Genomic DNA, 27,713 nt, shown 5'->3' on the forward strand with positions numbered 1-27,713 from the left:
GAGGGAGCGACGGGGGCGGTGCCGCGAGGCTCCTGAGTGGCGGACGTAAGGGATGAGGTGGGGCCAACGCCGGCGTGCCGCTTCCTGATTGGTAGGCCTCTGGACCCGCCCAGAGAGGAGGGCAAGGCCCTGTTAAAAGATCTCAGCTCCGAGGATCGAGGTCAGAGGCTTGAGTCTAAGGCATAGAGTGTATCATGTTGAAGATGAGCGGGTGGCAGCGACAGAGCCAAAATCAAAGCCGGAACCTGAGGAGAGAGGCGAGTACTGATTCCCCATCTACCTTTTACCCTCCCATCCTCGCGAACACGAGTTGGCCCCTTAAAGTTAGGGCATCCGCTCTTATGGGTGTAGCCCCACCCCCTCCGCAAAGAAGAGAAGTGACTGTCCCGGGGGAGGGATGAGGAGAATCCTTTATTCGAAAGTAGTGCTTACGAGAAAGACACCCCGTCCTTCACACGACCACAGCATCCTGCCCCTGCCCGGAGCACAGTCCCTGATCTGTGTTGTTAGGCTACCGGGCCCCAGCTAGGAAGATTTATTCTCGCGTTGCTGACCCTAGGCCTCTTTGTTAGGCCTGTCCGGTGGGAGGCGGGGCAACAGGACACACCCCCGAAAAGCCTGGAGACCCAGTGGTTCGGGCCGTTGCCGCCGCTTTGCCACCGGCGGCCCTCCCCCTACCCTCCCCCCAATCCTGTCTCGGCCTTAGCGTCTCGGGGCCAGCATAGCCACGTCAGTAGCTGGGGCTTCTGGACCTCCGCAGGACATTCTTTCCGCACGCTTGCAGAGAACAGAAAATCTTAGGCCGGCACAAGTCTTCGGGAAGAGGGATGTCGATGAACAGGGAACGGAGATGAGTTTTCCTTTCCCCAAAGCCCTCTAGCCTCTTGCTCCGGAGAGCATCTTGGATCTTTTAAGTGTGGGAAGCCACTTGGGGTCTCCCAAGTGGGTTGCCCTTCCCCTGGGATTGGTGCGTGCCTTTTTTCCCTTGTCCTGTCTCCCAACTAATCTCTGTGTAACCATTGCATCAGGCTAGCCCCCTGTTTGGCTCTGCAGCCCTCTGGCCTGGGGCTCCACTGCTGATGAAAGCCTTGTCCCACACATGGGAAGGCAAGAAGGGTTCCCCAGGGAGGACAGCCCTGCAGAGAAAGACTCAGGACGATATTGCATCTGCAGTCCCTAGGGGCAGGCAGCTGCCGCTTTGCCTTTGAGCTTCATCCTCCTACCCCTGTGAGAGATTGGGGAGAATTCATGCATTCATTCCTAATACTTAACCAGACCTACTATGTGCCATGCAGCTTGGGACCCAGCATTTATCCACAAACAAGAGAGAAAAATGTCTGCTCTCTCAGAGCTTACATTTCAGTGGGAAGAGGCATACAGTAAGCAAATATGTAAAGTGCCATAGAAAACATTAAAGCATGGAAGGGTAGAGAATGCTGAGTGGAGGTTACAGTTTACACTGGGTGGTCAGGGATTCCTTCACTGAGGTGATATTTAAATGAAAGACTTATGTGGGAAGAGAGAGCTTTCCAGAAGGAATAGCAAGAGCAGAAGTCCTAAGGTGGGAGCATGTATAGTATCTTTAGGGGCCAGTTGGCTGGACCAAAGTGAGCAAGAGCTGGGGAGGTCAATGAGAAAAGGCAAGGAAGGAGCAGACTGTGGAGACCTTTTAATCCATTTAAAGGACTTCAGCCTTTAATATGTGTGAGATAAAGTTTTAAGCAGGGGAATGACACACCCTGACTTAAGTTTTAAAAGGTTCATTTTGGCTGCTGTTGTAAATAGACTCCAGAAGGGGTTGGGTGCAGGAGCGGAAACTGAGAGACCTTCTGCAATCACCTAGGAGAGATGAGAGTAACTTAATCTAGACTAGAAAAAATGGAATTGGTGAGAGGTGTTTAGATTCTGGGGTTTTGAAGAATGAGTTTAAGTTTTGCTGTTGGTTTGGACTGAATTGTGGGGTGTGAGAGGAGAGGAATCAAGGATGATACCAAGGTTTTTGGCTCAAGCAACTAGAGTTGCTCTATACTGAGATGGGAAAGACCTTGGTAGGGGAAGATTAGCCAAAGTTTGTCTTGGGACATATTAAGTCTGAGATGCATATCAGATATCCAGGAGGAGGTCCCAGGAGAGGTCTAGACTGAAAAAACACATTGGAAGGTGGTCAGCATGGGAATAGAATTAGGAAAAGGCCACTTGATTTGTTCCCATCTCTGTAGTCCTTACCCTGGCACATATGAAGACTGCCTTGAATTTAGAAAAAGCTGAGTTGGCCAGGATTTTGCTATTATGTAATCAGAGGACTACAAATGTCAGCAACTAAAAATAAAGGAAGTCAGGCTCTTCTCTGTCCTTGGAAATGGCTACAGAGACTGGTAACTATCAATAGGAAGTAAGGAAGGACCAGTAGGAAGCTGGAGGTAAAAAGAACCTTTCTCCACCCTTCCAAAAATGTCTAATATTTATCTTTGATCCCCACAGTGTTCCAGAAGGAAGTGTATCTTCATACATCACCACACCTGAAAGCAGGTAAGTTTAACTGACCATTTCCCCGAACCAGCTCCTAAGAGTTGTTGCTTATGAAATTATGAAAACACCTAGAGAAGACAGGAGAGGAGGGTTTGAATCTGAGCAGGTTTTTGCTGTTAGGCCACATCCATCCTCCTGGCCTGCCCTTAAAGAGGTGACCAAATCCCTATTCTTAGAACATGTCCTAATTGAAAGCTGGCTCTTGAGTGCACAGTCAGGTGAGGTCTCACCACACCTCATTCCCCACCCAAGGTTAGATGGACCCAAGGACTGTTTGCCCAGGCTCCCCCCACAGGAGGAGGAGTACAGGTGTCTAGTAACCGCCCCTGGAAACAACCAGTGGAGTTCCCCAAGGGAAGCTGAAGACTTTTACTAGGAACCCATAAGAATACATGTCCAGGTACTTGGTTCTTCAAGTGCTGGGCAAAAGCAAAAAGGAACTCTGATTCTAGGTCAGGGGTTGAGACATTTTAAAGGGCCAGACAGTAAATGTTTAAGATGTCAAGGGCCTCACAGAATAGTCTCTCTCACAGCTGTTCATCTCTGCTATTGTAGTATGAAAGCAGCTGTAAAACAACATGTGAATAAACAGCTGTGGCTGCTCCCCAATAGATTTTTATCTACCAAGACAGGCAGCAGGCCAGTGTATTAACCTGTAGACTGACTGGTGGAGCTTCTTTTCCTTACCCCCACTATCATTAAGTATGTCCTTTTCCAGATCCTGATCCAGCCAGAGATGGCAGCTGAGTCATTGCCGTTCTCCTTCGGGGCACTGTCCAGCTGGGAGCTGGAAGCCTGGTATGAGGACCTGCAGGAGGTGCTGTCCTCAGATGAAAATCGGGGCACCTGTGTTTCACCCCCTGGAAACAAGGAGGTAAGAATGCTAGGCCTGATGCCAGGGGAAGAGGAGGTGCTGCCCTTCCCTTTTTGACTAATTCATACCTACCCTGCCTTATCTCCTTGAAGGAAGAATCAAAAACCTTCACCACTCTTGACCCTGCCTCTCTGGCTTGGCTTACTGAGGAGCCAGGACCACCAGAGGTCACACGCACCTCCCAGAGCCCCTGCTCTCCAGAGTCCAGTCAGAGCTCCCTGGCTCAGGAGGAAGAAGAGGAAGACCAAGGAAGACCCAGAAAACGGAAACAGAGTGGCCAGTCCCCGGCCCGGGCTGGCAAGCAACGCATGAAGGAGAAAGAACAAGAAAACGAAAGGAAAGTGGCACAGCTAGCTGAAGAGAATGACCGGCTCAAACAGGAAATCGAGCGCCTGACCAGGGAAGTGGAGGCAACTCGCCGAGCTCTAATTGACCGGATGGTTAATCTGCACCAAGCATGAACAGTTGGGACCAGCACTTCCATTTCAGGCCACTTCTCACCCTTCGTGGAAGTATCCACTGACCACATCACCAGAGCCAACGACATACCCCACCACCATCGATTCAGTAGGGTAGCTTAGGGTAGACGATAGAAAAGGGTCTCAGCATGTATATAGAGATTGTACATTTATTTATTTATTATTGTCCATATCCATTAAAGTGACTTTCTATGATAAGTTCTCACTTTCACTTTTTCTTCTTGCCTTTAGGGGTTTCCAGGGGTTTCCCCTCAGCTTGAGCCAATTGTTTCTTCAGATCCAAGAGTTTAGCCACCTCTGCAGCAATCTGGTTCTTGTCGGCCTTCTGTGCCTTCAATTCTCGGACAATGTTGCCCTGAGAGGAGAGGGGGCGGGGGAATAACGGTGAGACCAGAAAGGACCTATTTAGGATTCAGCTTTTCCAGCTTCCCACAGGGCTTCAGCCCCGCACCTGCTTGGTCACTTCTTCTGTCAGTGCTTGGATCTGCTGCGGTCCAGCTGCTGTCTTGGGGGATGCTTTTGCCTTGAGAACAACGACAGGACAGAGTTAGCACTTGCTACCATAAACATGCCCTGACTTCAGGTCTGATGTAAGATCGCAGGAGCAAGTGATTACCTTTAAAGCCAAGGACTCTTCTAGCTAAGACAGGAAAGAAAAACTAAGTGAGGAAGCAGGAGGGCCAAAAGAGGGATGCGTGGGGGCTACTGAGGGACATGGAGGACTATTGGTGGCTGAGGCAGTCTTTAGCTTTCTTACCTGGCCCCCACTGAAGCGCTGCTTCAGACTTTCAATCTGGTCATTTTCCAATTTTTGGAACAAGGGACTGACCTGTGAGAAAAATTCCAGAATCATCCACCGATGGGGTATAAATTCTTATTTGACTATAAAGAGGGCCTCTCCACCCCAGCTTCTGACATTTAGGAACTCAAGTTTCCAAAAGAAAGGTTGAGTGTACCGCTGAGAAAATACATGCTGATTTCAGTAAAGAATCCAGGAAAAGCACTGGCATTCATTAGGATCAAAGATTACTTAGGTTATTTAATGATGCTAGGTTGATGCAAAAGCTTAAGAGTACGTATGTATTTTTATCACCTTGTCTTGAGAAAGCAGCTACCCTTTATTTTCCCTGCCCCCTAGGTTCTGGCACGAAGGACAGTGAGGATATATGGGCTAAAGAAAAGATTGGGCTTGTAAACCAATTCCAAGGGCTTTATATCAGAAACAAGCCTAAAGTGCAGAGTGGAGGTGAGGGTGGAATGGGTTGTGAGAACAGCTATGAGAGTGTCACACCCAGTAAGTTCTTCCCTGAGCCCTCCTCCAAAGGCTGCATGGCAAGGTAGAAATTTTGAGGGACTTCCCTAGTGGTCTAGGGGTTATGACTCCATGCTTCCAACACAGGGCATGCAGGTTCAATCCCTGGTCTGTGAAGATCCCACATGCCCTGGGACAAGAAGCCCATACACAACTACTGAGCCCATGTGCCTAGAGCCAATAAGAAACCCCAACGAGAAGCCTGCACACAGCTGGAGAGGAGCTCTGCTTGCCTCAACTGGAGAAAGCCCATGTGTGGCAACAAAGACTCAATGTAGCCAATAAATAACTTTTTTTAAAGAGATTTTGAGAGAGGCTGGCTCTTCCAACTCTCAGACCTACCGTGCCAATCTGGTGTCCTGCTGGTAAGGTGCATAGAAAGTTCGTAGGCAGGATACTGCGGGCTGGAGGTGGGAGCTGCAGCTGGGCTTGGATGGTGGCACTAACTGTAGGCATGTAAGGCTGGAGCATGACGGACAGCAAGGCAGCTATATTCACGGCCAAGCCTGTCACTGTCCCTGCCCGCTGCCTGGGGAAGAAGAAATACTAGTCTGGACCTCCAAGAGGACACATCCAACCAGTCACTTTATTTCTGTAGCCAACCCTACCTTCTCACCCACCTGTCAGCTTCGCCGCCTTTAATCCGCTTCCAGGGCTCATTCACCTGAATGTACTGGTTGCCATGGCGAGAGATGGTGAGGATGCTACGTAAGGCATCCCGGATCCTGAGAAGGAAGGATGCAGGCCAAGGTGTAAGGTCCTAGGGGTACCAGTATGGGGTTGTCAACATGCCAGCAGATCACGGAGTTAAGACAGAGGTGTAGATACTTACCGAACCTTCTCTAGCAGCTGGTGGTAGTGCTGGAGCTCCAGGGTGACATGGGTCAGCAGGCGCTGATCATCAGAGGTGAGCACCATCTCAGGCACAAAACCCCCAAAAAACTTGGACACAAACATCCCAGCTCTGGATGGGAGAAGGGGGGCAGGGAGAAAAGAGTTATTTCCCAGTCTCCTTACAGAAAACTGGACATGGTTTTCATAATTTTACATTTTCTCAGAACTGAAACCACCTGGCTCCCTCAAGCTGGAAAGCAAAACTTAATTCCTTATTTTTTCTCCCCTAAGAAAATATCTGCACATGACAGACATACTTTACATACAGATATCCCTCATATAAAGGAAACTGATATCCCTCATATAAGGTTTTCAGTAACCATTTGTTTTTCAGAAGTCAGTATCTTGAAATGATCAAGCTGAAATATATACATTAACTGATATCAAACAAATAAATCCTCTAGCAGAGACTACCTACCTGATCATTGTGGTTTAATAACCAAATCTGAAAGTATGGGAAGCCACAGAGATTATTTCTTTAGATTGCAAAATAGCTGAGATAGGAACCAATAATGGAAAGTGAGACTGAAGTGATAAAACTCCAATCTCCTACCCCTGTGCTAAAAAAAACCTTTTTTTCAGTCAAACTTTTCAGTGGCCTGCGAGTGAACTTGCACTAGGAAAGGACACACTTCCAATAACATTAATAAAATAATTAGCAAAAATTCACTTTGTGATGAACTCTGCTAAATCACATCTCTACAACTAACTTCCCCTCTTACAAGCCTCCCCCTGCCCCCACCCCCAGCTATCTGCTGCCTCTCACCCCTCACCAGATCCCACCTGTTGATGAAGTTGCCCAGGTTGTTAAGCAGCTCGGAATTATTCTTGAACAACATGTCTGTCCAGGAGAAGGCACTGTCCTGCCCCTCAGGCCGAATGTACAGTAGATAGAAGCGCCAGATGTCAGCAGGGATCCCTGTGTCCTGGGCCATGTCCCCAAACACTCCCACACCCCGGCTCTTAGAGAATTTCCCATCCTCGTAATTCAGATATTCTGGACAGAGAAGGAGAATGCCAACCATCTGTTCAAATCATGTCCTTCCTCCCTGACCCACTAACTCTTCTTTCCTCAACCTCAGCTCTACAGTAGCTGGCCTGCATAGAACTTAGAAGATCCTTCCTCTCCAATGTGATCTTTTCCCCTTTACTTCCACCCATTACAAAATTTAGCTCTGAACTTCTGCTCTCTTCAGGGCCTTCCTTTTTCTGGGTTGAGCATCCATGTTCTGTTTCCTGTTTCACCTCAACTCCTAACTCAAGACCTAGCACCTCTCCAGGAACTTCTTCCAAGTGCTGCCTTGGTCCTCACTCCCTAGGAACACCCTCCATCTTCAGTCTCCCAGGGTACCTGTAGCAATGAGGTGGCTGACCAAGGTGTAGTTGTCCTCAGCTCCTAGGGCTGAAGAAGGAAAGACTATGCCATGGAAGGGAACATTGTCCTTGGCCATGAACTGATACAGGTTCACCTATGAAATATAATTGGGAGACAGCTCCTGAGAGCCTCTTCAAAGGCCTAAGAAAGATCAGGTACCCAATCCGAACCGCCCCCCTACACATTCACCCTTCCGACAGGCAGTGGGTACATGTGTGCATGCTCAGTTGTGTCCAACTCTGTGACCCCAGGGATTACAGCCTGCCAGGCTCCCCTGTCCATAGGATTTTCCAGGCAAGAATACTGGAATGCGTTGCTATATTCTCCTCCAGGGGATCTTCCCAGCCTAGGGATCAAACCCAGATCTCCTATATCTCCTTCATTGGCAGGAGAATTCTTCACCACTTGTGCCACCTGGGAAGCCCCATGGACAGGCTAACTAAGAACTACTCACTTGTTCTGGGTTCTTCCACCACTTCTCCCATTGGTCTGTGTAGTTGGCTGTGATGGACAGGTAGCCAATGGTGGCATCAAACCAGACATAGAACACCTAGAGGGTCAGGAGGGAGACACGGTAGAATGCAAGCACACTGGGAAAACCCTGCTGACCCAGAGTCTCAGACTGAAACAAGGCATAAGCAATGGTCTATTCTGCTTGCCCAGGTTTCAACCTCAAAGCTGAATCATTTGAGATCTGAGTAAAGCTCAGGGTTTTTTACCTTGTCCTCAAAACCTTCTAAGGGCACAGGGGTTCCCCACTTGAGGTCTCGGGTTATGCAGCGGGGCTTGAGGCCATCTCGAAGCCAAGAACGGATGATGAACCGGGCGTTGGGTGTCCAGTCACTGCCAGGCAACGTCTTCTCCAACCACTCCTCCACCCGTGCTCCCAGCTGATAGCAGAGAAGCACAGAAAGCTGGTTTATGATAGCTACATGTGTGGTCAGCATAAGGATAAATACACACAAGCTTTTTGGAATCATTTATTGATACATAATTAAAATTAAGGATTCATGACTGCCATAGCAATTCTACTTGAAACTTTTTTCAACAGAAATTTTCACGTAAGTGTGTATAGATGTATTTATAAGAGAACTGCACCACTCATCACAGCAAAAATTAAAACTAATTCACTTGGTTCAGTAGAATTTAAAGAACTATGGTATATCAACCAATGAAATACTTACTAAGGCCTTTAAAAAGTATGTAAAGATCTCAGAAATACATTAACTAAAGCAAACTTCAAAATAGTAATATAAGATATAATCCTATCATTATAAAATAATAATACACAGATTAACATAATCCCCAAAAAGTATATATCTTAGTACTTTATTCTCACAGGAGATTAGAGGGAACATCCACTTTCACACCACCTATTTCATTCTGAAATTTTAAAAACAAGTGTTTATCACTTTTGTAAGCAGAAAAACAAAGATAAATCTTTCATAAGGAACGGTTCACATGATTCATCCACAGAAACACCACAGCACTAGAAGCCTAACAACACACTCTACTGGTGAGGCTGCAGCAAACCGGTGCACACGCTACTGGGAGGAAGGTAAAACTGAACAATACCTACTGAGAAAAAGCAGGCCATAAACTACATATGCATTTATTCTGGACACAGCAAGTGATCCCTTAAGGAGTTTATCCTGAAGACAGACTTCCCACAATACAAAAATACATATGCACAAGGTTATTCACTGCAACAGTATTTTTAACTGCACTATACTGGAAACTACCTAAATGACAAACACAAAAAAATTGGTTAAATAAACTATGGCACCCACACAGAATGAAGTACTATGCAACCATTTAAGTAACAGGGCTTCCTTGGTGGTCCAATGGTTAAGGATACACCTTGCAATGCAAGGGACACAGGTTCAGTCCCTGGTCCGGGAAGATTCCACGTGCCGTGGAGCAGCTAAGCCTGTGCGCCACATGCTTAGAGCCTGTGCTCCGCAACAAGACAAGCAACAGCAATGAGAAGCCTGAGCACCACAAGAAAGAGTAGCCCCCACTTGCCGAAACCAGACAAAGCCCTCACATAGCAATGGAGACCCACCACAGCCAAAATATAAAATAAAAAAATAAAAATTTAAAGGAAAAAACAGAGAATTCCGTGGTGATCAAATGATTAGGGTTGCACTCTTCCACCACAGGGGACACAGGTTTGACCCCTGGTCGGAGAAGGCAATGGCACCCCACTTTAGTACTCTTGCCTGGAAAATCCCATGGACAGAGGAGCCTGGTAGGCTGCAGTCCAGGGGGTCCGCAAGGAGTTGGACATAACTGAGCGACTTCACTTTCACTTTTCACTTTCATGCACTGGAGAAGGAAATGGCAACCCACTCCAGAGTTCTTGCCTGGAGAATCCCAGGGATAGGGGAGCCTGGTGGGCTGCCGTCTCCGGGGTCGCACAGAGTCGGACACGACTGAAGCGACTTAGCAGCAGCAGCAGCAGCAGGGAACTAAGGTCCCCACATGCTGCCAAAACAAAAAACAAAACAAGACTGAGTAAGAATGATCTTTATGAACTGACATGTATGCAGTAGTCCTGATACAGAATGATTTCTAGAACATACTGTTAAGCGAAAAACATAAAATGCAAACCAGTATGTATAGTATGCCATATTTTGTATAAGAATAGCAGATACATATGTATACATACATTTATCTGCTCATCTTTATATATATATGAAATGTTTCACACACACACACATATATATAAGCTTATCTTTACAAAAATAAACACAGACTAAATCAGAAAACAAAACCAATCGCCTGTAGGAGACAGGAGAGCAAGGCAGCATGGACAGGAAAGGGAATGACACTTCTCTGCGTATTTTGTTGATCAGTCACCAAGTCATATCCGACTCTTTGTGGCCTCGCAGACTGCAGCATGGCAGGTTTCTCAGGGTTTCAATTTAGAAGCATATTAATGTTCTACATTTTTAAAAAACAAGTATGAGGAGAGAAAAAAAACTAGAAGCAAATGAACCTAAATTATTAGCTTATTTCAGTAACATAACCACACTGAAAGGGGAAAAAAACTGAGCCAAGACAATGTTGAACACATCTGATTACATACCCTCAGTTGTAGGGGAAGGAGCAGGACTGCAAACTAACCCTAAACTCACCTTAGTAGGTTTTTTGGTAGCGGTATGGGTGAAGCAATTCTGAAATTATTTTTAGGTGTACTGTAGGATCAAATAAATAAGTAAATAATGTTGCTGGAAACCAGAGTACTTACTGTGTGGAAGAAGGGAGATAAAAAATATGGGATAAGGGAAAGTGAAGAACTCCATGGGGCTGGACTGGAATGGCAATGTCAGTGTGAACCTAAAATAAATGCCTAACTTTCTGCTGACAGGGCTGAGAAGCAAAGACATCCCAGGAGCAATGAACACACAAAACTTGGCCTCTAATACTGTTCCCTACTTAAAAAAAAAAATACGGCTTGGTGGAGAAATGGTTGGATCCCAGGATGGAACAAGATGAATCTAGAATATCCTGCTATGCTAGAAAAGAAGTGCTTAAAAATGATAGGAGACCTCAGAAACGCCCAGAGAAACCACCTTGAGGCTCCTGTTGGCCAAACAAGGAACAATCAGAACATCAAAATTTTTTAGGACAGGAATAAGTTATAAACCATTGAAAAAAACTGGAATCCATGAGTCAACACTGATAATAAATACATAAATAGATAAATAAATGAAATGATGGAGAAGGGTAAGTGTGGAGAGAGTGGTAGAGTTGGCAAATCTTAATAAAAACCCGTTCAGGTAAGAATGATTAAATAAATGGATGCTAAATTCAGAGGAACCCTTTCAATGAAAATCAAGATACTTGCATGGTCTTAAATGTGCATTTCCACAGACTGCTTTTAAGTTGCAAGGGGGGAAATATTAATTACACAGTGGAGAAGCCTAGTAACATCTTGACTGAACAAAATTTACATCACTGATAAGGGGGAAATGGCCACCACATGCCTCCGAAAAGAACACGGTATCATCTATGCAATATTCCAACTGAGGACGCGTAATCTGAATCTATTCATGAGGAAAAGAGTCAACAAACGCAAAATGAAGAATATTCTGTTTTGAAAGGGGAATCAAGGTCTATATTCTTAAAAACTGTTAATATCATAAAAGATAAAGGCTGAGGAACTGTTTCAGATTAAGGGAAACTAAAGGACAGAAAAACTAAATACATTATTCAGAGCCAGATTCAGCACTACAGGAAAAAACATGCTAGAAAACATATTACTGGAATAACTGACAAAAATGGAATATGGATGTTAGATCACACAACTATATTAATGTTAAATTTCTTTAAACTGTTAACCATACTGTGGTTATGCAGGAACATGTCTTTTTTCTTAGAAAACATACAATGAAGCATTTAAGAGTAAAGAGGATCTATAAGTACATATACATACATGTATGAGAGAGAGAATATGCTAAGGCAAATGGAACAGAATCTTAACTGCCAGTGAATCTGGGTAATGGGTACATGAGGTTCTTGTGGGTAAAGAACACAAGGTTCTTTGTTCTAGGAACTGCTTATTCCCACAACTTTCTCCAAGTCTGAAATCATCTCCAAATAAAAGTTTAAAAACAAAAGGGACTTCCCTCGTGGTCCAGTGGCTAACACTCTGAGCTTCCAATACAGGTGGCCCTGGTCAGGGAACTAGATCCCACAAGCTGCAGCTAAAACAGAAGATCTTGCGTGGGGTGCAACTAAAACCTATGACCCAGCGCAGCCAAATAAATATTTTTTTTAAATAAATAGGAACCTCCCTGGTAGTCCAGTGATTAAGACTCCAGTTTCTAATGCAAGGGGTGCAGGTTTGATCCCTGGTCAGGGAACTAAGGTCCCAACATGCCACAGGGTATGGCCAAAAAAAATTTTTTAACAAATAAAAGAAAAAAAAAGACAGATCCACTAAAGTGAAAAATTGGTCAAGACAAATTGTGAAGTAAAAGAAAGTAGACTGCAGAATAATATGAATGCCCATCTAATTTACATTAAGGAAAAGACAAAAGGCATAAAAATACTTTCATTCAGCATACCACAACCAGAAAGTAGCTCCCATTCACAACCAGAGAAAGCCAGATTGCAGCGACCCAGTGAAGCCAAAAATAAACAAATCGATTAAAAAATAATAATAATCACAAAAATAAAAATAAAATGTTCACATGCAAGTGCTACACAGGAAAATCAGCAGCAAAAACTACCTCTTGGCAGATGGGCCTGGCCTTTCACTCTGTGCTCTTTTCCTGTTATGTCTTTTTACATTAAGCATGCATGATTTTAAAATGGAAATTAAAAACATGGAAGAGTGATTTGGTACACATTTGTCTCTGCCTGTCGCTGAGGCAGACGGTGCACGAGAGGCTGTGCAGACTGGCTTGAGGAAAAGGCCCACTCACCTTAGGCAGGTCCAGAAACAGGTGCTGAGAGGATTTTACCACAGGGCACGACCGGCAGACTTTACACTGAGGCTTCTGTGAAGGTAAAGTCAAGAGAAGGGGTGACCCAGGGCAGGGCAGTTGGAATCAGGCTGCAGGCCAGGAGCTCTCCAGGTTGAGGGGAGATGAGGTCCCCTGTCTGCCACCACACTTCACCTCATTCTCACACCCCACCAAGTAAGAACTACTTACTTGGACCAGCTCTGAGCTTGGAGAGTCAGGTCTGCAGGGCACAACTTTTGCTACAGTTTCATGTCTGTGTCCTTTCATTCCCAAGTACAGGAAAAATGCACTCTCTGAGCACAGGCTAGATAGACCCAGGCTAGACAGCCCTGCAGCTGTGTGAGGAGTGAAAAGACCAACCGAAAAGAAGACACATGGTTCCTCTTCTTGAGGAAGTTACGCTCAAGCAGGGAGAGAGGGCTTGCACGAAAAACAAGCGTGGGCCTTCACACGGCAAAATGTCGAGAAATACTTATCTGCATGACACAACATGACTGTACAAACAATGAAGTATGACAGCTAAAGGAGTAGCAGTTGGGTGGGGCAAGTCAATGAAAGCCTGCAAGTGAGTTTTGATCTGGGTTTTTGAAGGTGAGAAATTATAACTCTCTCAGGAACTCTCTCCCGAACTCTACATGTCTGTATCAACTGCCTACCTAACATCCCTCCCTGGATGTCTAAGGAGGCATCTCCAACTTAACAAACCCAAACAGTGTCACCATACTCTACCAGAAAGAAATTCACAGTCTTGCCCGTGTTTGTAGATGGTGCTACCAGCCACCCAAGCTGCTCAAGCCAAAAACGTAAAGTCTCCATTCTCTTGACTTACCTATTACCTCAAACTCCAGTCTGTCCAGTTCCACAGAGTCTGCCTCCAAAACTTATCTCAAATCCTTCCCTGCCCCCTCATTCCCCCTGCTTTTAACCTAGTCCAAGCTACCATCACTCCATTTCTGAGCTACTGCCATTCTGGCCTCCAAACTGGTTTCCCTGCTTTCTCTCTTGCTTCCCTCCCACCCATTATCCACAGAGCAGCCTGCCATTCCACTCCAAGAGGGCTAACTGTGCCCGGAAATCTGGTCACTGCCTACGTCTTTGACCTCATTTCAACCCACCACCACCACCTCTCCACCCCCACCCACTGTGAGCCACACTGGTCTTTTCAATTCCCCTTTTCATTGCTCTGCTGCCTTGGGTCTTTGCATGTCCTGGTCCTTCTGCTTAGAATACTCTTCATCCCACTTATCGCCTCCTGGCTCCTTCTCATTCTTCAGTTAAATTTTCAGTTCAAATGTTACCTTCTAAGAGGACTTCCCTAATCACCCAGCTCAACTCTTCCCCCCAGAAGTCACTCTATTACATCTTCCTGGAAGCTTATAGCAACTACACTCTATCTTTAGTGCTTGTCTTCTCTCTCACTAGAAAAAAATCTGTCTTGTTCATTGCTACAATCTCAATAACCAGAACTATGACAACACTACTGTAAAGACTCAAAAAAGTGTGTTGAATAAATGAACAACTACCAAATGCATAAACATGGAGTAGAAGAAAGGTGGTGTTTATGGAAGAAAGGAAGAACTAAACAAGCGCAGAGCAGCTGGTGTGAAGCAGAAGAAAAGGCAAGAAAGTATGAATTCAACTTGTCTCTTTCCCAGGACAATGCCAAGCACCTAGTAAATGCTCAGTATGAGCGATCAGTTGCTAAGACTAGAGTAGAAAGAGCCACTGGTGAAAGGTCTTGAATGTTAAATCAAAAATCCTACGGGCAAGGTCCTACTGTGTGGCACAGGGAACCATGTTCAATGTCCTGGGATAAACCATAATGGAAAAGAATATAAAAAAGAATGCATATATATGTATAACTGAATCATTCTGCTGTACAGCAGAAATTAATACAACATTATAAATCAACTATACTTCATTTAAAAAACATCCTAAGTGACAGTCCCTTAAAACTAGACACTGTCTCCTTCCAGGCTCCCAGGAGACCCTCCTCCTACCTTGAGCTCAATGGCATTGATGAGCTTGCCACACTTGTCACACTGGTCACCCCGGGCCTCCTCGTAGCCACAGAAGGGACACACACCCTCCACAAAGCGGTCAGCCAGGAAGCGGGCACAGTGCTCACACCGCAGTTGCTCCACAGTATCTTGCAGCACAAAACCTCGGGCCAGCAGCCGCTGGAAGATGTCCTGGGTAATTCTGACGAGGTGTGGAAGGGACGGGGGAAGTCAGAGGAAGCAATGCACCCTTCCTTCCTGCCACTCCACCTAGGACCCAAACTCACCCAGTCCAAGTGCCAAAGAAATCAGGGAGAGGCCCTCTAGTCATCTGGGAGTTTACTCATGAGCCCAGACCCCTCACATAAATTCTCCAACTCCCCACATGATCTCTTTCTTCATCACTCTAGAATTTACTTTGGTCAAATACAGATTTATCTGTTTTGTATTCTTTGTTAACAAAAATCTCCAAAAGGATAGGACTGGTTAGTTCTTTGAACTCTGGGAGTTGGTGATGGACAGGGAGGCCTGGCGTGCTGTGATTCATGGGGTTGCAAAGAGTCAGACACGACTGAGCGACTGAACTGAACTGAAAAATTCAATCAGTCCAACTGCTAAACTGCACAGCACTCTCTGGCAGCCTACCTACTGTGTAGTACTTATAGGCATGACAATCAGGCAGAGGAGAATGAATGTTTCCTATAAACACACAGGAGCGGGAGGGGTGTCCTAAGACTGTAAGAGAAGGAAGGCGGGAGAGGCAAGGCAGATCCTTCCTGTGGACGTAATTCCTGTGTCTTCCCCACCTCGGCGGCTCCTGCAGCCCTGGTCAGACTTCTGCACACAATGACTCCCCATAATAATGCCTGAGACACATCACATTTCAGGACAATATCCAGATGTCTGGGGGCGGGGGGGCAACAATTTTGGTTCCGTCTGTCTTTCTGTCCCCTCAATATTCCCACTGCCCTCACCCCCTCCATTTCTGATTGATCAAAGGACACCTACTTGGTCTGCTGTGGAGTGGTAGTCCGACCAAAAAAGTCAAACGAAATGTTAAACCAGCGGTAGATGTCAGCGTGGATAACGTGGTACTTGTCACAGATCTCCTGTGGGGTTAGTCCCTCCTCCATAGCCTTGGTCTCTGTCGCTGTACCATACTCATCTGTCCCACACAGGTAGAGGGTGTTCCACTGACGGAGCCGGGAGTACCTGAAAGGGAATGTAGTGATCGTGAGGCCCCATCTCAGCCCCCTCCATGTGCCCAGGATTCTTCCAGTATCCCCACTTGAGGCCTATTTCCCACTTGGGGAGCACTGCTTCCTCAGGGCCCTCCCCCAGTAGCTGGCTGCACCTTGCAAAGACGTCGGCACTAAGCACACAGCCGATGATGTTTCCAAGGTGGGGAACATTGTTGACGTAAGGGAGGGCGCTGGTGATGAGCACATTTCTCTCCCCAGCCACGGGCAACCTGGAAGGGAAGAAGGAAGAGAACAGTCCAGGGGGAGATGAGAGGGTCAAGAGTGACCCAAAGTGCACGGAGCAGCCAGATGCATCTATTCTACTGCCCAGGGTCATGTCCATCTGAAGTCTTTCCTCACAAGAAGCTGCTGGAGCTTAAACTTTCCCAGAAGCCATGAGATCCCTCCAGCTGCGAATATAGGGCCCTGCCCATAGCGAGCAAGCCTCGTGTACTGCTCCTAAGAAGCCTCGTTCCCACATGGAACTCTGTCCCTCTTTATAATCCTAAGTGCTCCTTTTCCATCAGCTGGTTCTCAGGCTCCAGCCTCCCGAGTACTGACAACTCTCCCCAGGCTGTCTTCAACCATCATTCACTAACTCCCTGGACTTTAACACCATCCAAGAACACCTTCCCAGCACTGACCTCTCCCCTTCTTTCCAAGTGCTATGTTAGCATTACTTCTAGTTAGGACCTGAAACGCTTACAATTCACCAACCCACACACAAGCGTTCCCAAGTCCTCTCATATCGCATGACTCTTCACGCCCTAACCCATGTGGGTCAGTCACTTCCTCATGGCCTGTCTCAAACCGGCAGGCACCAGCCACTGCCTTCATAGCCTTAATCTCCTCCCCACTGTCCCAGGACCACTCCTAGTCATCCCACTCAACCTGCCGCCAGAAGTCACTCCACCTGCTCTTCTCTTTCCATGCTTTGTCACCCATGACAGCTTGGCTGAACACATCCTATATCCGCCGCCCACCCCAGCACTAACACCTCACTAGGGTTCATCTTTCCAATCATTCTTTTTTTTTTTTTCAGTTTCAATATTTTTTCTTGAAGTATAATTGATTTACAATGTTATTTCAAACCATTCTTAACTTACAACGGCCAGCTCCCAACAATTACCATGTTCTTCAACTGTAGGCACCCTGCAGGCTCACCGAGTCTCAGAATCTCTTACCAATAGAGACTCCAGTGATTTCTTCCTGTTAATCTCACCCTTCTTCCCAGCTGCATGCTGGTTAGATGGTCCATCTACTTCCTGGAACATTTTACAGCTCATTTCTTCAGAAAGTGCTCACCAATGTCTCCTGCATCCAGACTTTTCTCCCCGTGACTGAATACCATAATTCTCTCTGAAATCCAGCTTAGAAATCAGCTCCTTCAGGAAAGCCCTCCCTCACTGACAGTCGGCCTCCCACCCAGTCATCCTTGTGCCCTGGGCCCCTAAGCAACCTGTGCCACACATGCTGCAGTGCTCCTTTTCGTGTCGCTCCGTAATGTTTCTCTCATCTTGTGTGTGCTTACTACAGTGGAGACATAAAGGTGAGCATGCCCAGGGTTCTGCCCTCAAGGAGGGTACATTCTATCATATAACTTCTGACTGGGATCAGTGTGATCAGAGGTACAAAGTGCTCACAGAGGTCAAAGGAAGTTGAGCATCCCCAGCCCAAGACTCCACAGAGGGACTTCCCTGGTGGTCCAGTGGTTTAGAATCCACCTGCCAACACGGGGGACATGGGTTCCAGCCTTGGTCCAGGAAGATTCTGCATGCCAAGGAGCAACTAAGCCCATGCAGCACAGCTACTGAGGCTGCGCTCTAGAGCCTGTAAGCCGCAACAACTAAAGCCCACACGTCTAGAGCCCACGCTCAGCAGCAAGAGAAACCCACAAACCACAACTGGAGAAGACCCACACGCAGCAATAAAGAGCCCACACAGCCAAAAATAAAGAAAGATTCCACAGAGGCAGAACTATATGGGTTGGGTTCTCAAGAATGGGTGGGAATTTGCCAGATTCAAGACTCTTGGGGTGCACTTCAGTCAGAAGCAAAAGCATTTGCTCTAGTGCCTAACACCAATTGTCTCCTCCTCTAAGTATGCATTCAAACAAGTTAGCCTGTATAGACACCTGAGAAAGTCTACCTCCTGTTCTTTACTACCTCCAAATCAATCCTCAGTAGGTACTCACAGAAATATTCAAAATGAGTGAATGAACAAAAGATGAGCTTTCATTAACTCATTCAAATTTTACCATTATCTACCAAATACTTGGCCCTGTGCTAAAAGATATGCCATGTAAAAGAAAAGAGAGCCCCAATCTTCAATTAAGCTTACAGATTAGTGAGGAGACAGACACATAGAGACAATTACCATAAAATGTGACAACAGGACCTGCCAGAAGATGAAGCACTTAAGACTCTCAAGCTGTACAGAGAAGGAAATGATAGACCCAGTCTCTTGAACAACTGTCCAGGAGGTAGGGGAGACACAGGCCTTCCAGTAAGAAGAGCATGAGCAAACACACCAAGGTGTGAGAATATGATCTCAGCCTGCCCTCCACTCAAAGCTCATTCTGACCCAGCTGTCCCGACTGACCAGCCTCCAGCCACTGGCCTTTTAGAAATTCCTTATAAAGACACTTCGTCTATCTGAGATAGCCTTTCCCCATACTTACCCTTGCCTGACTAACTCCTACTCATTTTGCAAGTCTTCAGTTCAGTTCAGTTCAGTCACTCAGTCGTGGCTGACTCTTTGCGACCCCATGAATTGCAGCACGCCAGGCCTCCCTGTCCATCACCAACCAGCAGAGTTCACTCAAAGTCATGTCTGTCGAGTCAGTGATGCCATCCAGCCATCTCATCCTCTGTCGTCCCCTTCTCCTCCTGCCCACAATCCCTCCCAGCATCAGAGTCTTTTCCAATGAGTCAACTCTTCACATGAGGTAGCCAAAGTATTGGAGTTTCAGCTTTGGCATCAGTCCTTCCAAAGAACACCCAGGACTGATCTTTAGATCTCCTTTTTTCTTTGGCTGTACTGGGTAGCTTGTGGCATCTTAGTTCCCCCACCAGGCCCTCAGCAGTAAAAGCATGGAGTCCTAACCACTTGACTACCAGGGAGTTCCCACAAGTGTTAGTTCAAATGTTGTCTTTTTCTAAGTTAACCTCCTGTGACATTTTCTCACAGTACTTGTCTTTTCCTTCATACTACTTAGTTTTTAAAATACCTGTCTATAACACTAGACTCAAAGTGGCATGACAGCAGAGTCTTGTCTGTTTGCTCCCTTCTGTAGACCCAGTTCCCAGCACACAGGGCCTGACAAGGAGTGGACATGTAAATCTTTACTGAACATGTTCAGAACTACAAATACTTCGTTCCAATGGAAAAATCTACATGTGGGTGTGATTTTTTTTTTTTGCCACACCACACAGCTCCCTGACCATGGATCGATCCTGGGCCCTCACCAGTCAAAGCACCAGTCTTAACCACTGGACCCAGCCAGGAAATTCCCAGTATGTATGTGAATATTATCTTAGCTATCAGAAGAGTGATAAAACATGATGCTAAGCATGCAGGCAGGAGCCAGATCGTGAAAGACCAGGTGAAGTACACAAAGAAACCATCTGTAGAATTCTGAAAAGGAGAATGAGATGATAATACCGGCAGTTTTAAGCAGCCATCTGGTGACAATATGGAGCACAGGACAGCAGGGAAGGAGAAGGTAAGAGATGGCAAGGCCCCACTTCAGGTAGCAGCAGTGAGGATAGGGAGAAGGGATGGATACAAGGACTCCTTAGGAGTTAGAATCAATGACCTGGTAATGGAGTAAATGATACAGGAAGAGATGAAAAAATGGTATAGATGACACCAAGATTTCTGGCCTGGATCTTCAGGTGGAAGGTGGGAGTCATTCACTAAGACAAGTGACTAAAGGAGAAAGAGATGCTGGCAGGGAAGGTAAGAGGTTTGGTTTTGGACATGATGAGTTTGCAGTGCCAGTGGAGGTGGAGGAATCAAGGAGGTAGTCTGACAGATGTCTAAAGCTCAGAACAACGATCTGAACGGGAGAAACAGACTAAGGTACAATCAGTAGCTGGAAAGTAACTGAAAACACAGGTGTGTGGGGGGGACTGATGGACAGTATGTCCAAAATATTAGCCAAGAGGTTAAGAGGACAGAAAATTACAGAAAGGTCAGCAATGGGGATTAAACAGGCAGGTACTGGCTCTATCAACAATTTCCACATAAAAAACCAAGCCCCACTCAGTCTGTGCCTACTCACACTGGATTCTGCTGTGGCCGAAGAGGGGGCAAGCTTTCCAGGCCCTTCTCCCAAGCAGCTACAGCCACGGCAATCTCCTCCTCAGACAGAGTAGCCAGTTCCTCCTCCTATGAAGAGTGGACAGTATCCCTCACCAGGTACACCACGTAAGGAAATTCTCTCCAAGAACTGACACAGTTAACAGCTGTGCTCAAACTCTCTCTCCAAGCCACCCCCTGCCACCTCAGGCACTGAGGCTGTGTGAGTATCCCTCTTCTTTGTTCCAAACCTCAGGCTCATTGCTGATAAGCCTGCCCTCAAGGGAGCCGGGCTGGGGCTGCTTCTGGAGGTAGGGCCGGAGGGCCAGGACACCCTGCTGCTTCAGCACAGTCTCTGCAGCTCGCTGACATGGCTCCTGGGAACTCAGTGTCTGGAACCAGCTGTGCAGGGCACCCAGTTCCTCTGTGGGCATGGGAGAAAGGAAGCAATCAACAAGACCTAGAATCGGTAGCTGGAAAGGGACCTCCTCCCCTTTATGAAGTTTCTCCAGCTGCCTTCCCCAGTTCCCTTGGATGTCTTTCTGCTATAGTTGCCCTGTCAAGTTACAGCTCAGAATAGGTCCTCAATAGTCTACTGTCCACTCTGTAACCCCTACACCAAGTTCCTCAGGCTGGTGGGGAAGTGATATGCACAATTCTCACCAGGGAGATAGGATGGGTCTTGGAGTAACGGGTAGAGCGCTCCCCACAAAACAATATCGGCTAGAGATTCTGTCTCCTTTGTTGAGAAACAAAAAGAAAAAGTACACAGGTGAGACACTCAATTTCTTCCCATGGATATAATAATACTGTACATTTCCTAAACACTTATTAAATATCAAGCACTGTGTTAAGCATTTTAAATTATCTCAACTCTCACAGTAACCCACTGAGAAGGGTTCTAACATTACTCCCACTTCAAAGACGAGAAACAATGAACTTTAAAGAGCTTACGAGTTTTAAAGGTTACAGTGCTAGTAAGGGGCAGTTGGGGATGGGGGTTGAACTTTGAATACAGTCTTCCTCTTTAATTCTTATACCATACAGCTTTTCCCAACACTGATCTCAAGGCCCAACTCACCCCAGCCAGGAATGGACAGCTCCGACGACTCAAGCTGTGGTCAATATGCATCAGGGCTCTCCGAACTGGGCCAAGAACATCTTCTCCCTTCTTCCCTTGGACCACTAAATAGTACAGGGCAGCGGACAAAGCTGGCTGAAACACGGGAGACCCGGGTCAGGATGGCCGTGCAAAGCAGCAATCTGCCTGCCAACCCCACATCTCAGTCCTACCTGCAGCTCTGTTGCTTCCCATTCCAGCCACTGGTTGGTGAGATCATCTTGCTCCCAGCCAGATAACAGAAAGAAGTATCTACCCAGGGAGAGAGCAACAGAGGGAGAATTAAAGGGGCTCGTTGGTCGAGTCCATTTCTTACCCCAGTTGTAAATAAGGCCACACAGAGGACAGTAACCCGATTTTATTCAGCCACCTCCCCGCATCAAGGACCAATACTGACCGACAGATTGCACTGGTGGAGAAGAGGTAGTTGCCACTATCCAGCTGCAAGACAGGGACCTTAGGCCGGGTCAGGAATGGGACCACACACTCTGACACAGGGGAGGAAGATGGGTGAAAAACAGAGAAAAGAAATACTATGTCAACTTAAAAGGACATCTTCACAGTCATTGGGGGGAGGTGCTGGGGGGGGCGTGCAGGGGAGATGGGCAGTCACAAGGAGAGGGTCCAGGATAGGACCTCTGAAAGGGGATGGGTCCAGAATGAGCTGGAGAGACAAGCAGGTGTTCAGCTGAGACTGCCAGCTAGAAACAGATGGGGACTGCAGAGAGAGTGTGGTGGTACTGGGGTAATGCTGCAGCCAAGAACTGGAACAACTGAAAATAACTAGGATGTCTGATGTTTTCCCAGGTGGCTCAGTGCTAAAGAATCCACATGCCAATGCAGGAGACATGAGTTCGATCCCTGTGTCAGGAGAAGGAAATGGCCCCCACCCCAGTATCCTTGACTAGAAAATCCCATGGACAGAGGAGCCTGGCGGGCTACAATCCACAGGGTCACAAAGAGTCGGACACAACTGAGAGACTGAGCACAAGAATATCTGAAAATGATCTGAGCAACCCTGGGAGAACAAAATTAAGAGAACCGGGAGGACTGACAAGAGAACCGCTTAGAAGTCACACAAACCGATGGCTGGGAATGAGAAGAGATAAACCGAAGGGAAAGTAGGGTTTCCTAAGAAAACCTGGCGGGCATCATATGAATGACGTGGGGGAGAAGGTTGGAGAGGGGAGACAGGTTCACTGGAGTGAGACGAGGTCCTGGGAGAGGAAGGAGGGGAGACCAGAAATGAGAGAAGGGTACACTGAGGCTAACTAAGGGAAGTGACTGATGAAAGATGTCACTGGGAGGGAAGAAGGTACGGGGTGCTGAAGGATAACGTGGGAAGAAGTTGACGGGAGTGCGTGGTGTTGGGGCCTGGAGTGTTGGCGAAGATAACTGTGGGGTCGTTGTCTGTGTGTTCCAGTCCCGCCCGTCTCATCCACCGCCCACCAGCACCAGCCCGACTACCTTCTGGGCCTACTGTGCTGATGAGCAGCTCCGCTCTGCCCTGGGCCCTCCCGGCCGCGGCCAGCACTGGCAGACTCCCCGGAGCGCCCTCACTCACGAACAACCTCATTTCGCCGTGGACCCTACGCTGATGCAACCGGAACCGGTCTCCCGCCAGAGGGCTGACCGACCGCCGCGAGGTACGCCGGGAAATGGAGTCCCGAATGAAGCCGTTCCCCTGGCCTGGCTCCCGGAAAGCTGACTGTTTCTCCCATCATGCAACACTAGAAAACAGGAAAGGAGTGTCATAGAGATGGAGCGGTTTAGATGCGGTGCCAGAGCGACACTTTATTGATGGGAGGACCGGAGGAGACCGTAACGTGTGGGGCCCAGCTCACTTTAATCCTCTAAAGCAGCCAGAGGCCGATGATGGAAACCGAGGGCCCCACTTTCTTGCTGAAGTGGCGCTGCCATGACAGAGGCAACTCGCAATGGCTGACTGTAGATTGGAGTTCACAAGAATCAAGAGTTCTAGAGTTGAGAGTTATGATAAACTTAACGTTGGGCAATGTGCTTAGGGCTTGCCTGGTGGCTCAGAGGTTAAAGCGGCTGCCTCCAATGTGGGAGACCCGAGTTCGATCCCTGGATCGGGAAGATCCCCTGGAGAAAGAAATCGTAACCCACTCCAGTATTCTTGCCTGGAGAATCCCATGGACGGAGAAGCCTGGTAGGCTACAGTTCACGGGGTCGCAAAGAGTCGGACACGACTGAGCGACTTCACTATGTGCTTAGTCACTCAGTCGTGCCCGAATTACTTACGTTAGGGACACTAACAACGTTAGTGACAATTAAAAATTTTCATTGTCTTATTAACAAAAGAGAACCTGACTATTAAATATTGATTTAATACCAGTCTGAAGCGCATATGCACACTGGCAATCTCATTAAAGGGAAGGGAGCTTGCGTATAGAAAAGTAGATTGAGGGGACTATGAAGGCTAAAAGTTGGGCAACTGTTGTTTAGTTGCTAAAAGTGAAGTCACTCAGTCGTAGTCGTGTCCGACTCTTTGGGACCCCATGGACTGTAGCCTATCAGGCTCCTCCCTCCATGGGATTCTCCAGGTAAAAATAGTGGCGTGGGTTGCCATTTCTGACTCCAGGAGATCTTCCTGACCCAGGGATCGAACCCAGGTCTCCCACATTCCAGGCAAATGCTTTAACCGTTGAGCCAACTGTCTGTTTAGGCAGTAAGTGATGTCCAACTAAGAGAATGTGACTATTAAATATTGATTTAATACCACTCTGAAGCGCATATGCACACTGGCAATTTCATTAAAGGGAAAGGAGCTCACGTATAGAAAAGTAGATTGAGGGGACTATGAAGGCTAAGAGTTGGGCAATTGTTGTTTAGTCGCTAAGGGATGTCCAACTCTTGTGACCCCACAGACTGTAGGCTGCCAGGCTCCTCTGTCCATGGCATTTCTCAGTCAAAATACTGGAATGGGTTGCCAGTCCCTTCTCCAGGAGATCTTTCCAACCCAGGGTTGGAATTCATGTCTCTACATTGTCAGATGGACTCTTTACCATTGAGCCACCAGGGGCAATAAGTATATTCTATTCTAGGAAACGTATCAGTAATTGAGAAAGGGACCTTCTTAATCATCTTTGAATCCCTTTAAAATTAATTAATACCTAATAGGAGTACTTATGAAGTTGGCACTGTTTTATATATATATATATTTCTCAAACTAATTTTTTTAAATGGAAAAAAACCCCACATTTTTAATTTTCAAAAAACTCTGTGATGGTTCTGGGCCTTTTGAAGCTAAGCCATAAGAAGCCTTGCAGCTTCTGCCCAGGCCTCTTGGCACACTCTGATAGCATTGAACTGCCAGGTAAGAAGTCTTACTACTCTGAGATTGCCATGCAGGAGTGGTGTCATGTTGACATGCTGGTTGACAGTTCCAGCTGATCCCAGCATTCCATCCATCCTCATCAAGGTGTCAGGTATGTGAGTGAAGCTTTCCAGATCAAACCATCTATCTGATTGCTGAATATCACCAAGTGATCCTAGTCAACACTACATGGGACAGAAGAATCGCCCAGCTGAGCCCTGCCCAAGTCTCTGCCCCATAAAATCATGGGCTCTAAGAAAATAATTGTTATTTTTTAAATTACAGACTGTGTGGTAGCTTCTGTCATTCTCATTTTTCAGATGAGGAAAACTTTCTACCCCACAGAGAGGTTACTTTGAGCTATATAAAGCATTGAAGATACAGTTGTTCACAAAATAGGCTTCTACCTTAGCAGAGCTCACAGACTTTCTGGGAAGTCAGAAAAGTCAAATAACCTTAAAGTGTCATGAAAGTTATGAGGAAATGTAAAGCTTGCTGTAGGATCTCCTAGTTAGGGGCCCTACTTGACTCTAAGGAGTTAAGAGAGATTTTCTTGTGCAAATGACCTTTCAACTGAGATCTAACTAATGAGTAAGAATTAGTCTGATAAAGATTGGTGGAAGTGGAGAGAGGAAGTGTTTCAGGCAGAAGGAACAACTTATGCAAAGGACCAGAGACCTCAATGCATTTTAGGAATGTGAGGAATTAGTATGTAGCTGGAATATGGAGTTTGTAGTGGGAAGTGTGAAAATGCTAGGCTAACAGGAGAAAGTCTCTGTAAACCATACTGTAAAATCTGGACTTCACTCTGAGGAAAATGGGAACCCTTTGAATGGTTAAGTCAGGGGAGTGGCAGGGCATTTTTATGTTTTGGAAGCATCACTGTGCCAGGAATGGACTGGAGAGGAACAGAACTATATGCAAGGAAACCAGTTCAGAAATTATATTATCTGGGCTTAAAAAGGCAGTACTTATAGGGATTAAAGGAAGTAGATTGCAAAGATTTAGCAATCAGCTAAATATGAGTGCTGAAGAAACAAGACAGTTAGGGTTGGCTGCTAGATTTCTGGCCTGGGCTATTGGGTACACCCTCTATGTGCTCCAACAGATGATAGTATTTCCCCTTTCATAGTGATTATCACACTGTATTTTAATCGTTAATGAGAGGGCAACAATTTTATTTTTGACTACACATCACAGCATGCAGAATTTAATTCCCCAAACAGAGATGGAAGCCCTCCCTCCTGCAGTGGAAGGGCTGAGTCCTAACCACTGGACCACCAGGGAATTCCCTAAAAGAGGGCATCTTAATTGATAATGCCTAGCATACAGTTCTTGCCCTGGTATGTATGATAGTAAGCATTCAATGAATATTTATAAATTTAAATTTAACTTGGGAGTTCCCTGGTAGCCTAGGTTTTGGGATTCTGGGCTTTTACTGCCATGGCCCCAGTTCAATCCCTGGTCGGTGAAGATCCAGCAAACCGCTTGGTGTGCCCCACCCCCCCAAAAAAATTAATTAACTTACTAGTGGTACTGCGAGAGAAACAAGTTTATGGGGGAAGCTGACAAGTTCAATTGAGAACATACTATGTTTGTGGTACCTGTGAAAAACCCAAGTGGAGTTTTTCAGTGGACAACAGATTAGACTGGAGCTCCAGAGAAAGATCTGGACTGGAGATACAGTGCCAGTGACATATGGAGGTCATTTGAGCTGCGGAGAGAATAAGACCACCAATGGTATATAGAAGGTAAAGGGCACAGGATCTTAGACAGACTTCTGGGGTTTAAGAAACAAGCAAAGTTCTTCCTTATGCAACAGAGAAGTGAAGTAGCTCAGCCGTGTCCGACTCTTTGCAACCCCGTGGACTGTAGCCTACCAAGCTCCTCCCTCCATGGGATTCTCCAGGCAAGAATACTGGAGTAAGGTTGCCATTTCCTTCTCCAATGCAACAGAGAAGGAATTGCTAAAAAAAAAAAAAAAAAAAAAAAGGCTAAGAAGGACACCAGCAATGTTTGTAGGAGAGAAGGTTCAACTGTGTTGGCTGTTGCTGAGATGTCAAGTAACATAAGGACGGCAGAGTGTCTGTGAAGAGGCAGGCCACACCCTATGAGGAGTGAACTTGCAAAGGTGAGGGAATGAGGGAGAGGAAATAGAGACCTCCATGTGTAGGCACCTGTTTCAAGAAATTTGACTGTGAAAAGGAAGAGAGAGATAGGGTAGCAACTAGAGAGTACAGTAAATGAAGGGGAAGTTTGTCTAAAGATGGGAGAGACTTGGATATGTTTAAAATCTGATGGTAGGGTTTCCCTGGTAGTACAGTGGATAAGAATCTGTTAGCCAATGCAGGGGAGACAGGTTTGATCCCTGGTCTGGGAGGATTCTAAACCCTCAGAGCAGCAAAGCCCATGTCCCACAACTACTGAGCCTGTGCTCTAGAGCCAGGAGCCACAGCCACTGAGTGCTGCATCTACCGAAGCTCATGGACCTAGAGCCCGTGCACCAAGAGAAGCCACTGCAATGAGGAGCCCATGCACTGCAACGAAGAGGAAGCCCTGCTCACTGTAACTTTGAAAAAGCTTGAGTGCAGCAATGAAGACTCAGTGCAACCAAAAATAAATTAAATAATAAAAAATAAATGCATTAAAAAAAAAAAAAACTAATGGTAAGGAGTCAATAAAGAGGAAAAAGTGCAGGAGAGAAGGCAGACTGGAGAGGAGGACTGCAGAGGAGCAGTCCCTGGGGACAGTTAGAGGATGAGATTTGAGC

The 27,713-nt window shown here is 46.5% G+C and overlaps 3 protein-coding genes across 4 annotated transcripts in view; 2 read left to right on the plus strand and 1 right to left on the minus strand.

The window, feature by feature from the left end:
- The first annotated feature begins 163 nt into the window (after positions 1 to 163).
- Positions 164 to 4,080, plus strand: LOC541600 (DDIT3 upstream open reading frame protein). The gene is made up of 3 exons (XM_060412904.1): positions 164 to 257; positions 2,482 to 2,529; positions 3,248 to 4,080. Exons 1-2 carry the CDS (start codon positions 195 to 197, stop codon positions 2,521 to 2,523), a joined length of 105 nt encoding a protein of 34 aa, XP_060268887.1. The 5' UTR covers positions 164 to 194; the 3' UTR covers positions 2,524 to 2,529; positions 3,248 to 4,080.
- DDIT3 (DNA damage inducible transcript 3) lies at positions 3,266 to 4,080 on the plus strand. The gene is made up of 2 exons (XM_060412903.1): positions 3,266 to 3,403; positions 3,496 to 4,080. The coding sequence occupies exons 1-2, from the start codon at positions 3,266 to 3,268 to the stop codon at positions 3,862 to 3,864; spliced, it is 507 nt and encodes a 168-aa protein (XP_060268886.1). The 3' UTR covers positions 3,865 to 4,080.
- MARS1 (methionyl-tRNA synthetase 1) overlaps positions 4,018 to 27,713 on the minus strand; it is a 27,940-nt gene continuing 4,244 nt past the window's right edge. The window contains exons 1-21 of one of the 2 annotated variants that reach the window (XM_004006543.5): positions 23,071 to 23,199; positions 22,001 to 22,091; positions 21,777 to 21,855; positions 21,565 to 21,699; positions 21,147 to 21,222; positions 20,735 to 20,907; positions 20,467 to 20,573; positions 16,295 to 16,411; positions 15,949 to 16,152; positions 14,941 to 15,142; positions 12,899 to 12,973; positions 8,183 to 8,353; positions 7,918 to 8,013; positions 7,440 to 7,557; positions 6,872 to 7,085; positions 6,027 to 6,158; positions 5,815 to 5,919; positions 5,537 to 5,723; positions 4,640 to 4,711; positions 4,334 to 4,405; positions 4,018 to 4,237 (exon numbers count right to left, since the gene is read on the minus strand). In XM_004006543.5, coding sequence (XP_004006592.2) covers positions 4,091 to 4,237; positions 4,334 to 4,405; positions 4,640 to 4,711; positions 5,537 to 5,723; positions 5,815 to 5,919; positions 6,027 to 6,158; positions 6,872 to 7,085; positions 7,440 to 7,557; positions 7,918 to 8,013; positions 8,183 to 8,353; positions 12,899 to 12,973; positions 14,941 to 15,142; positions 15,949 to 16,152; positions 16,295 to 16,411; positions 20,467 to 20,573; positions 20,735 to 20,907; positions 21,147 to 21,222; positions 21,565 to 21,699; positions 21,777 to 21,855; positions 22,001 to 22,091; positions 23,071 to 23,179 — 2,682 coding nt within the window. In that variant the 5' untranslated portion in view covers positions 23,180 to 23,199 and the 3' untranslated portion in view covers positions 4,018 to 4,090. Of the gene's footprint in view, positions 4,238 to 4,333; positions 4,406 to 4,639; positions 4,712 to 5,536; positions 5,724 to 5,814; positions 5,920 to 6,026; positions 6,159 to 6,871; positions 7,086 to 7,439; positions 7,558 to 7,917; positions 8,014 to 8,182; positions 8,354 to 12,898; positions 12,974 to 14,940; positions 15,143 to 15,948; positions 16,153 to 16,294; positions 16,412 to 20,466; positions 20,574 to 20,734; positions 20,908 to 21,146; positions 21,223 to 21,564; positions 21,700 to 21,776; positions 21,856 to 22,000; positions 22,092 to 23,070; positions 23,200 to 27,713 lie in introns of those variants that run through there. The other variant, XM_012174672.3, reaches the window with a different exon arrangement.

This window comes from Ovis aries, chromosome 3, assembly GCF_016772045.2.
Source record: "Ovis aries strain OAR_USU_Benz2616 breed Rambouillet chromosome 3, ARS-UI_Ramb_v3.0, whole genome shotgun sequence".
Taxonomy (NCBI): domain Eukaryota; kingdom Metazoa; phylum Chordata; class Mammalia; order Artiodactyla; family Bovidae; genus Ovis; species Ovis aries.